We start from the raw sequence: 11,826 nt of genomic DNA on the forward strand, positions 1-11,826 counted from the left end.
ATATTAATGATATCTATACTGATTGATTGATAAATGGTTGGATGATAGGTGATTGGATGAATGGATAGATGGAAGGAAGGGGAGGAAGAAAGGAAGGAAAGAAGGAAGGAAGGAAGGATGGATTGGTCTTTGATACAAGGTCTGTGTATCCCAGTTTAGTCTGGACCTCACCATCCTCCTGCCTCCACTGCCTCAGCACTGGGATTAAAGAAGTGTGCTATCATGCAACAATTCTGATACCTGGATTTTTTAATGTCTTGTTTAATTACTCCTCACTATCAATAAGCAGTTTATAATGCATCTCTGCGATAATGAAATGTTCTATTGCCCCCAATTCAACTTTATTACAGTCATATCACCATCTGCTCCTGTATCATCCACGGTAGGCGGGGTTCTCCTTTTTATAAAGGCAATGGCATAAGAGTTGGAGACTTTGCTCCTGACTAAGGAGGTCAGCATTAGCACGCACCATTGGCTTAGCTCCGGGGTTCTTATCTAATCAAGAAAGGCCTCCCCTTTGGTTTTGTTTATATCTTAAAGTTATTACCCCTTTAGAGCAAAGACCTTTGACTGAGCCAGGGGCCTCTTCCTGGGTTATAGGACAGACATCAGTGCAGCTTAACTTCAGACTTCACAGGAACGATCAGCCCACCAAGCTATAGTGCTCACATTACCTCATCACCAGGACCGTCCTTCGGGCTTTTTGATACAACACAAAATTCAAATTAAGCACTTTCTCACAAGGTCGATGCTTCTGAATTGACATGGGGATTTTCTGTGATACTGAGGCACAGCCCTCAGAGTCCAGTAGTTTGAGGCCTATCGAGTGGCCTCTCGCCAGGAATAGCCACTGAGATGCCACTCTACTATCTTCTAGAAGTAGACTTCTAATTCTCATCCATCTTAAAGAACATGGTGTTTGCCTCGAAACACGAGAACCTGAGTTCAGTCCCCAGGTTAAAAAACAAAACTGGAGAATGTGTGCTTGTACTCCCGGCGATGGGGGAGTGGAGACAAGCAGACCCCTGGGACTTGCTGGTCATCCAGCCTGGCCTAATTGGTGAGTTCCAAGACACTGAGAGACCCGGCCCCACCCCCCAAAATGGTAGCACTTAAGGAATAGCATGCAAGGCTGTCCCCTGACCTCCGCATACACACACCTGTGCATATGAACATGCACACACAGAGAAAGATGCACACGGATCCAGGGTGCACCCACACTTCTGTCCTGTGCCTAACTCCCACAGACAGCAAGTTCCCATTCAGCCACTACTGCATAGACACCGGCTGGGTCCTGAGCAACACACATGGCGAACAATGACGGCACATGAAGTGCCTGACGTGAAACGGGCCCGGACCAAAGAAACCATCACTCAAAGGGTAGTTGCAGGGATGCTGTGGGGGCAACAGCAGCAGGGGTGCACTCACTGCCAGAACTGGAAGATGTCATGGGGTGGGGGACTTGGAAACAGTGTTGTCTGAGCTGAGGGGAAGGAGCTCGAGCTCACCAGGTAAGAAGGGTTAACAGCAAGGCTCCAGTGTGAGCAGTGCCACAAACAAGGCTCTCAAAAAGGTCCGGCGATGCGGGTGACTTCAGCTTTCATTTCGTATGATCAGAAAGGAACTAGGCCAAGCCACTACACTAATTCCTCTGTCACTGTTCCTCTTGCTCTCCCACGGTCATTCTTGAAACGAACATCACTTATGATGGAATCACAGTTGTCTCTGAGGACCAATGAAATTACCTTACACTCCTTCCCAAAGGGAAAATGTCATTCTTTTTTCCTCTCACATTTCCCAGATTAAGGATGCTCAAATAGAAAATGCCCGATGCGTCTTGCAAATTGACAATGCTAAGCTGGCCGCGGAGGACTTCAGATTGAAGTAGGTTCTCTAAATGGTGTGTGTGTGTGTGTGTGTGTGTGTGTGTGTGTGTGTGTGTGTGTGTGCTGTGAACAGACGCCATGACCAAGGCAACTCTTATAAGGACAACATTTAATTGGGGCTGACTTACAGGTTCAGAGGTTCAGTCCATTATCATCAAGGTGGGAGCATGGCAGCATCCAGGCAGACATGGTGCAGGAGGAGCTGAGAGTTCTACCTCTTCATCTGAAGGCTGCTAGCAGAATCCTGACTTCTAGGTAGCTAGGACGAGGGTATTAAAGCTCCCACCCACAGCAACACACCTACTCCAACAAGGCCACTCCTCCTAATAGTGACACTCCCTGGCCCAAGCATATACAAACCATCACAGTGGGGTGTCATTTGGGTTTCTGTTTTTGAGATAGGTTCTTGCTTTGTAATCCAAGCTGGCCCCAAAGTCAGCATCCTCCTGACTCAGCCTCTAAGGACCTGGAATTACAGATGTCTTCCATAATACCCAATACCATGATAAATTCTTCTGAAAAAGAAATGCTTTTAGTGGTTTTTTCCCCACTTATTTAGCATGTATGTGTATATGTGTATCGGCAGGGGGGAAGGAAAGGGAGAAGGAGAGGATGGAAAGGAGAAAGAGACAGACAGACAGACACAGGGTGTTGCCAGGTGCATGTGGAGGTCAGGGGACAGTTTCCATCCATCAGCGGTTTCCAGGGACAGAACTCCAGATGTCAGATTTGGCAGGGGGTACCTTTGCCTGCTGAGCCATCTCACTGGCCCTGAAAAAGAATCGACTTTTAATAGTGCTTTATCATGCTTAGATGGGCATGTTATTGTGAGTTAAGAAGCTTCTATTTCATTATTTCAGAATAGTGGAGCATAGGGCTGTTAGAAACTATGTGGCCCTGCCCAGCACTTGCTCTCCCAGGATGCTAAGATTTGTTTATCCACCATTCTTTCTGAACGCCTCCCAGTAACTGCCACAGTTCTGGTTGGTCAGCTCTGGTCACTAGAATATTCTTAGTGACCTCACTTCTGCTCTTTCACCAACTAAAGCTAATTCTATCATTCAGAGTAATAGCAAAGCAACCCAGGACTCCATTTCTTCACCAGTGGCCTTCTGTGATGTGAGAGCCACACGTCTCCACTGGGTGAGCATCCACAGAATCGCTCCACAGAGTCATGTGGCTCCCGTATCACAGCCAGATTCCACAGACGAATCCCGTACCTTCCAGTGTGCTGGAGTTCTATGGTCTCACCCAGCCAACCAAAGAACCGGAACCAACCTATGATTAATGCACTTCAGATGTCTTCACCTGCTTGGACACACTCACACGATCACATTCCCCAGAGCTGATGAACAGTAGGGCTTCCTGATCCCAGCCTGCAGGGTGTGTCCTCACTAAGAGCCCCACAGTTTAGATGCTCAAGGAGACTTAAAAAGAAGGAAATCAAAAAATCATACCTGAAGGTGAGGCAATTAGAACACTGAACCCCAGCTTTGCCCCGTCAGCAGCTGGGTGTTCTACTGCTATCATTTGGTTTGCCTTGATGTGTTTTAATTTGTGCCTTTGTAGAGGGAAAGAAATGGCTGAGATGACCCACACTGGGAACATCTGTTTACAAAATGATAGATAAGTTCCCCTTCACCCCTAGCCTCTGAATTTAGAAACTCTTCAAAGTTACTTCAGACTAAAAAGGAACAGCACTTTTGTGACTGTGTGTGTGTGTGTGTGTGTGTGTGTGTGTGAGATATGTGTATGAGCACTTTGCCTGCACCTATGTCTGTACACCATGTGTGTGTCTGCTACCCACAAAGACCAGAAGACCAGAAAAAGACATCAGATCCCCTGGAACTGGACTTACAGAGATGGATGGGAGCCACTAGAGGATGCTGAGAACTGAACCAGAGTCCTCTGCAAGAGCAGCCAATGCTCTTAAGGACTAAGCCATCTCTCCAGTCCCACGAGAGTTATATTACAGAGCAAATGATCTGGCTCTCATTCATTTTTCATTAATACGTGAAGGAGATTGTTATAAAATACATGAATTATCTATCTCATTATGTTACGTTACCTCTTCTACACTAACTTTAGAAGACTTGAGTATGTCTGCATCTTGACTCATCCGCAGGTTTGAGACTGAAAGGGGCATGCGGGTAACTGTGGAAGCCGATCTCCAAGGCCTGAGCAAGGTTTATGATGACCTGACCCTTCAAAAGACAGACTTGGAAATTCAAATTGAAGAACTCAACAAGGACCTGGCCCTCCTCAAAAAAGAGCATCAAGAGGTAAGAAATATGCAAGGATGGTATAGGACGAGACAGCTCCAATCATATAAATGAAAGGAGGAAAAACAGGAAGAAGAAGAAGAGGTGATGGTGGTAGTGATGGTGGTGATGATGGTGGTGGTGGTTGTGATGATGGTGGTGGTGGTTGTGATGGTGGTGGTGGTGGTGGTGATGATGATGATGGTGGTTGTGATGACGGTGGTAGTGGTGGTAGTAATGGTAGAGGAGATGATGGTGGAGGTGACAGTGGTAAAGACAATATCAATCATGACAATAAGCCTAACTTCGTTCCAAGATGTTGCTCTTGGTTAAAGAACTCCAAGCCGTGCTCGGACCACAGGAAGCCCCCTTCTTATTTCCTTTCATCTTTATTCATCCCCGATGAAAGAAGCCACAAGGTGACTTATGTCTCCTCCACCCAGCCTGATCTGAGAATGTATTTCAAACTAACCTCAGTCAGAACCGCCCTCTCATAGGAAGTCGAGGTCCTTCGCCGGCAACTGGGCAACAACGTCAGCGTGGAGGTGGATGCCGCTCCAGGCCTGAACCTGGGTGAGATCATGAATGAGATGAGACAGAAGTATGAAATCCTGGCCCAGAAGAACCTGCAGGAGGCCAAAGAACAGTTTGAGAGACAGGTACTCCTGGAGTGGTGACGGATGGGTAACACTGTTACACGGGAGACGATGTTTTCTCTCGTTTTCCATCCTTCCGTCTTTCTTCCTCTCTGTTCTTTCCTCGCCTTCGCTTGCCTTCCTTCCTTCCTTTTTTTTCCCCCTCTCTCTTCTGTATCTCCTTGCTCATTTTTCTTAATTCTTGGAATTTCAGACTCAAACTCTGGAGAAACAAGTCACAGTGGACATTGAGGAGCTGAGAGGAACCGAGGTTCAAGTCACGGAACTGAGACGCAGCTACCAGACCCTGGAAATAGAGCTCCAGTCCCAACTAAGCATGGTGAGCCCCTCGGATCATGTTCAGAACTCTGGAAGCACAGACAACTGAAATAAACAACCTTTCCCCTTGCAGAGCCAACAAGGAAACAGGTCCAATGGCTAATAAGAACTATGCCACAGGAAGAAACCAAGGCAAGGGTAACAGGAAATGCAGGGCAGAGGAAAGAGTAGATCTGGAAGCTTCCACAGAGAAAATCACATTTGTCCTGGATCTTGAATCAAAGATGAGCTTTAAGTTGCAGGAAAGGGGTAGAGGCATCGCAGGCTAAGTAAGTTATGTTGACAACTCTCCCAAGACGACATGATGGCATTCCACTTTAGGAGTCAAGGCTAAAGGGACAGACCAGTCTGGGTCATGTCAGGGTGGTGGAAGGAAGAGAGAGAGAGAGTTGAACTATGGGGCAACTCTTAGAGTTGAATCTCAGGAGAAAAGGGAAAGCCTGCATGTCAACCGCCAAAGAGTCACATGATCAAGCCTGGGCCCGTAGCTTGAGAAATCCAGTTCTCAACTGACACCATGAATCGTGTGGCCAGGCCTACTAAAGGGGTGACAGGCATGACCTCTTTCCAAGCAAGAAAGTAAACCTCGACGCTGTGGCACCGTGTGCATCGCGCTGAGGGAACCGTAAATGATAAACCAAACAAAGCAAAAACGCAAGAGGTGGCAGGGGTAGCTGGCTGACTAGGCAGAGGGAATGCAAGAGCTAGAAAACCGGGTGGTGCTCAAAGGCTGCAAAAGTTCTTCCCAAAAGATACAACGGTTGCGCTATCCACAAGTAAGAATCCCCCCTCTTTGTCTTGCATGCTTAGAAAGAGTCTCTGGAGCGCACCCTGGAGGAGACCAAGGCTCGTTACGCCAGCCAGTTGGCGGCCATCCAGGAAATGCTGAGTTCCCTGGAGGCCCAACTGATGCAGATCCGGAGCGACGCCGAACGCCAGAACCAAGAGTACAATATCCTCCTTGACATAAAGACCCGGCTTGAGCAGGAGATCGCCACCTACCGCCGCCTTCTGGAAGGAGAGGACATAACGTGAGGCTCTTAGCATCCCGGAATGTGTGTCTCTCTGTGTGTTTGCCATTCTCCTTCACAGTCCCTGTCCAGCCAATCCCCAGCACAATAGCAATGTTACACACGGGACAACGAGGCAAAAATACACCAAACAGTAGAGAACACCCCACACAGCAGTAGCCTATGAACGAGGTCTGTGGCAGGACCGAGTCAGAAGACTTCCATTGAGCTGGAAGCATAATGACCTTTTGAAAACTCTCACTGACTGCTCATGAATTAAACCACCGGCCGCAAAGGCCCATGGGAGCCAGTTTGTAGATGAGCAGAATTGGAGCAACATCTGCCTTTGCATGTAAACCTCCCCCACAAAACAAACAATCAACAAACCCCACAGACTTGAACGTTTGTCCTAATTTTAGTCCTCAATATACAAATTTCTAGTAGATGGTAAGTAGGTCGGTGTTTTCCAAGCTAAAAAGCAGATCACTGCAGCGTGAGATAAACACAGTCCAAAGGACAGACACAGGAAAAGAACATTTAACCACACGTCAACCCAGACATTAGAAAACAAAGGGGCAAGGAGAGAATCCCCACGGCTTTGACCTGGCATTAATGCTGTCTTTCTTTCTGCTTACTTCACAACACAGAACTACAGAGTACCAGCTAAACACTTTGGAAGCAAAAGGTAAGTGTTCTGCACTTGGGCACATGTCCCATAGTGCGGAAATCTCAGCAGCTCCCTGACAACTGTCTGTCACTGGGGGAAGGTGAGAGGTGGAGGTCCTCAAAAGCACAAGTGAGGGGCAAGTGTCAATGTGTTTGTTTGTTCCGTGTGTGTGTGTGTGTGTGTGTGTGTGTGTGTGTGTGTGTGTGTAAGAGAAAGGAGAGAGGAGAGAGGGGGAGGGGAGGGAAAGAGAAGAGAAAAGAAAGAAGAGAGAGAAGAGAAAGAAGAGAGGAGGGGAGGGAAAGAAGAGAAGAGAAGGAGAAGAGAAAGAGGAGAAAGAAAGAGAGAGGAGGAGAGGGGAAGAAGAGAAGAAAGAGAGAAGAGAGAGAAGAGACGGAGAAGAGAAAGAGGAGAGAGAGAGAGAAAGAGAGGAGGGAAAGAAGAGAGAGAGAAGAGAAGGAGAAGAGAAAGAGGAGAGAGAAAAAGAGAGAGGAGGGGAGGGAAGAAGAGAAGAGAAAGAGAAGAGAGAGGAGGGGAGGGAAAGAAGAGAAGAGAAGGAGAAGAGAAAGAGGAGAAAGAGAGAGGAGGAGAGGGGAAGAAGAGAAGAAAGAGAGGAGAGAGAGAAGAGACGGAAAGAGAAAGAGGAGAGAGAAAGAGAGGAGGGAAAGAAGAGAAGAGAGAGAAGAGAAGGAGAAGAGAAAGATGAGAGAGAGAAAGAGAGGGGAGGGAAGGGAAGAAGAGAAGAGAGAGAAGAGATGGAGAAGAGAAAGAGGAGAGAGAGAGGGAAAAAAGAGAAGAGAAGAGAAAGAGGAAAGAGAGGGGGAGGGAAAGAAGAGAAGAGAGAGAAGAGGAGAAAGAGGAGAGAGAGAGGAGGGGAGGGGAAGAAGAAAAGAAAGAGAGAAGAGATGGAGAAGAGAAAGGAGAGAGAGAGGAGGGAAAGAAGAGAAGGGAGAGAAGAGAAAGAGGAGAGAGAGAAAGGGAGAGAGAGGAGGGGAGGGGAAGAAGAAAGAAGAGAGAGAGAGAGAGAGAGAAGGAGAGAGAGAGAGAGAGAGAGAGAGAGAGAGAGAAGGAGGAAGAGGAGAGGGGAGAGGGGGAGAGAGGAGAGAGAGAGAGAGAGAGAGAGAGAGAGAGAGAGAGAGAGAGAGAGAGAGATTGCCCATGCCACACTGCACGCATGGAAGTCAGAACAACTTCCTGCCTACCACCACATCCAGCATGTTTTCAAAGGAAAACCATGGGTTTCAGCACCAGAGCACAGACCCCCATACTTGTTTAGCAAGTGCTGTATTGGCTGAGCTATCTCACCAGCCTCAAGGCATCAAGATTCTAAAAGGCTTGGACATCATGCACAGAATGCACTCAGGTGGAGACTTGGCACGCTCCCTGTGACGAAGTGCCTTTCTTAACCCATGCTATGGCTAGAACAGCCCCGGGTCCTGGGGAGACGGGGGGGGGGGTGTGCAACTAAAATGTGGATTTCGTTTTATTCAAGATGGGGGCCTTATGAATTTGGGGAGAATGAGATACATCGTTCTATGCTTTTTTATAAAATCCAACTTAAATTTGTATATGAAAAAGTCGAGTGATTTATCAGGGCGGCCATGAGCCTGGACCAACTTCTAATGCCTGACACTCACACAGATATCAAGAAAACCAGGAAGATTAAGACGGTCGTGGAGGAAGTGGTAGACGGCAAGGTCGTGTCCTCTGAAGTCAAGGAGATAGAAGAAAACATATAAACAGCTGCCAATTGGGAGGCTGCTCCAGCTGTGGCGTCCAGAAACAGCATCAATACTGTGTGGTTGGGGTTGGGGATTTAGCTCAGTGGTAGAGAGCTTGCCTAGCAAGCGCAAGGCCCTGGGTTCGGTCCCCAGCTCCAAAAAAAAAAAAAAAAGAAAGAGAAAAAAAAAAAATACTGTGCGTGACTGCAGAAGCGGGAGAAGTCTATTTACCCGGCTCTGTAATTAAATATAAATGTTTTCACTCTGGGGAGCTGTAAAGGGCTTGCAAGATTAAAGCCAGTGAATCCTGGACCATTTAAGCCACCTTCACTGTGGTACTCTTAGGGTGGAGGAGTTCAAGCAAATAAACCTCTCACGTCTGGCTGGGGGTTTGTTTTTCTTGTTTCTGAATTCTAAAAGCCCCCTGTAGGGTTCTCCCAGGAGGCAACTTCCCAGTTAATCTCATTGCCCTCCGGTTGCCTTTAAGCTGCCTTTGCCTCCCCTCCCCCAACCCAGTCGTCTCTGCCACTAGACTGGAGGTAGAATGGTGTCTTCTTGTCGTAATAAACTGCTTAGCTCATTAAACGTGGCTTTATTCAGTGAATGTGGGGTACGGAGTGTCTCTTACGGTTTTTCTTTCGTGAGACTCCGCTACAAACTGCAAACTGTGAAATCCACCTATGTAACGTGTGCCTCTTGGTGGTTCCCTGTGCACCCGGGGGTTGTACAACGATGACCCCTAATCCTTGAACATGTCCACCACCCCCAAAGACAGAGCCCATACCCACTGGCAGTCATCCCCAGTAGACGAGGATTTCGGACACCAACCTTGGTCCCCACGTGGATGCAAATACAAGTGCACTTGCAACACGAATGGATATGAACTCACACACGTGTGTACATGAACCACACACACACACACATTCACATGCACCCACACACATGTGCCCACACACATGCATATGTATACATGGAAAGTGCAAAATAAAGAAGCCACAAGTAGATGACACACAGACTGTATTCTCACATCTCTTGCATTTGAGTGGAAAAAAAAAATAGGGTTGGGGATTTAGCTCAGTGGTAGAGCGCTTGCCTAGCAAGCGCAAGGCCCTGGGTTCGGTCCTCAGCTCCGAAAAAAAAAAAATGACTGTTCTGCATGCTAATGGGAAGTTTTAATTTGCCCTGTATCATTTGCTTCCTTCTTAGTAGGTTGATAAGACTTAACATTGCTATAGGATTGTGACTGTCAATTTGACCATTGTATGAAAGATGGCCCTATGGCTCATTGAAAACTGTCTAGCATTTACTGAACACTTACTGTGCGCTAACCAGCGGCAAGCATTCATAGGGCCTCATTTCAGTCTCGCAGCGATGGTATGAGAGGAAAACAATCCCGTGACTCACTGAACCTGTCGGGATGCAATAGCTAACACTTTCGTATGACTGGACTTTATGAGATCATCTCCCCCTTACATGCAAGTGTTATGCATAGAGACATGCGATAAGTGGATTCCCTGAATCACCGTTGGCAATCACCAGTTCCAGAATGGTCTGGAACTTTGACAGGCAAACACCAGAGACTACAAATCTAACCAAAAAAATTAAAATTAAAAAAAAAAAAAGCAACACTCTGGAATTGCCCATCCCAGGGTGCCGGTGTGTTCGTTTTAAAAGGTGGAACTGAGAATCTTCAGTTTCAGATCAGAAAATGGAGAGGGTTTTTTTTTTTCCTTCCTCTTGTTTTCTGGTCTATCTCTGATTTTTTTTTCCCCAAAATAGTCTTTCAAAGAAAATAAAGGGAGACCACATGCACAGGTAGGAAGGGTGGTTGGCCTCCCCTCCAGTTCCGTCTGTAATTCTATGCAAAAGAGCAGTGCTCATCTCTGCGCCTGTTTGTACTGAGTAAACAGGTTTAGAACAGAGCAGTCCAGTCCTGATGGGCACACAAACCCAGTGAAATCTGGTTGTTCTGAAACATGGGATGACACCATATCAGACCTCAGAATTAACATTGTCAGGATGGTGACAGCCCTGCAGAGCCTCTGCCCCCCTCCACCCCCCTTTACTTGAGATGGCAGTCTCAGGTCTCTAACTACATCCCCATATAACAGTTGCAGCATGCACATCAGGAGGTGATTTTCACTGTGCCAACCTCCCTGTGAACATTCGTGTTCTCACCTCTGAACACACTAAAAGGTCCCTATACCAGGGGACTCTCTCATTCATTTCTCCCCCACCACACCACACCTCTAGTACCATCCTCCCCACCTTGTTTTTTATAACGACTGAGCTCTGGGGTCCAACCCTCAGCCTCATTCACACCTTTTAGGGAGTCCTGCTCATCCCTAGCCCGGGACCCCATATATAAAACACAAGCGACCCCAGAATCTTCCCTCGCTCACCGGGTTTTAAAATGTAATCCCCTGCAAGAGGGGTTGCTATGAAAATGGCCAGTGAGTCGCAGAAAGTGTTGAGTCTGACTTGCAGGAGGTGGATTCGGGTGTGAACTCAGTCGGGTGTGAACTCGGTCGGAGCTCAGGGAACTAGCTGTGACCAAGACACCATGAAGGCCATGCTTAATAGAATCTAAAGGTTATAAACAGCACATCACTTTCCCATGTTGAATATCCCATAAGTTGTGCAAAAGTGGAAGCCATGTAACATATACCATAGATAGATAGATAGATAGATAGATAGATAGATAGATAGATATAGAGATATATAGATATATAAATATATCATATATATGATATATAATATTTAAAACACTCATCACACTCATTTTTGCAGCGCTGAGGATCAAATTTATGGTCTTATGCATGATAGGCAGATGCTGTATACCAAATCAAGAAGACTTAATATTCCTCCCCATCCCCTCCCCTCTTCCCCTCCCTCTTCCCCTCCCCCCCCCCTTTCCCTCCCCCCTCCCTCTCTCCCTCTCCCTCTGTGTGTATGTGTGTGTCTGTCGTCTGTCTGTCTGTCTTCCTCTGTCCCTTCCACACCGCCTTTCTTTCAATCTCCCATGTATCCCAGGCTGACTTCCAACTTAATGATTCTCCTCCCTCAGCCTCTCAAGTGCTGTTAATACGAACATTGGCCAGCACACCAAGCAGATCCTTAATTCTTGTTAGCAACTCGTCTTTCGTCTCTGTGCCTCAATTTACGCAATCACTTAGCCAACAAGTCCAGGATTGTTCTCGCTTTAAACATCTCCGCCTTTTTAGCCATTTACACGGCTGTCAAAGAAAATTACGTTCACCTCTAAAAACTCAATGACAGAAGGCAATGACTAGCACCAGCCTCCCTCCCA

At 47.0% G+C, this 11,826-nt stretch overlaps 1 protein-coding gene across 1 annotated transcript in view; it reads left to right on the plus strand.

Moving 5' to 3' along the window:
- Nucleotides 1–8,592, plus strand: part of Krt20 (keratin 20) — a 9,532-nt gene extending 940 nt beyond the window's left edge. Inside the window, exons 2-8 of the mRNA XM_032913408.1 lie at nt 1,802–1,884; nt 4,012–4,168; nt 4,645–4,806; nt 4,997–5,122; nt 5,932–6,152; nt 6,779–6,816; nt 8,437–8,592. Coding sequence (XP_032769299.1) covers nt 1,802–1,884; nt 4,012–4,168; nt 4,645–4,806; nt 4,997–5,122; nt 5,932–6,152; nt 6,779–6,816; nt 8,437–8,534 — 885 coding nt within the window. The 3' untranslated portion in view covers nt 8,535–8,592. The remainder of the gene's footprint in view (nt 1–1,801; nt 1,885–4,011; nt 4,169–4,644; nt 4,807–4,996; nt 5,123–5,931; nt 6,153–6,778; nt 6,817–8,436) is intronic.
- Nucleotides 8,593–11,826: the final 3,234 nt, after the last annotated feature.

This window comes from Rattus rattus, chromosome 9 (assembly GCF_011064425.1).
Source record: "Rattus rattus isolate New Zealand chromosome 9, Rrattus_CSIRO_v1, whole genome shotgun sequence".
Taxonomy (NCBI): domain Eukaryota; kingdom Metazoa; phylum Chordata; class Mammalia; order Rodentia; family Muridae; genus Rattus; species Rattus rattus.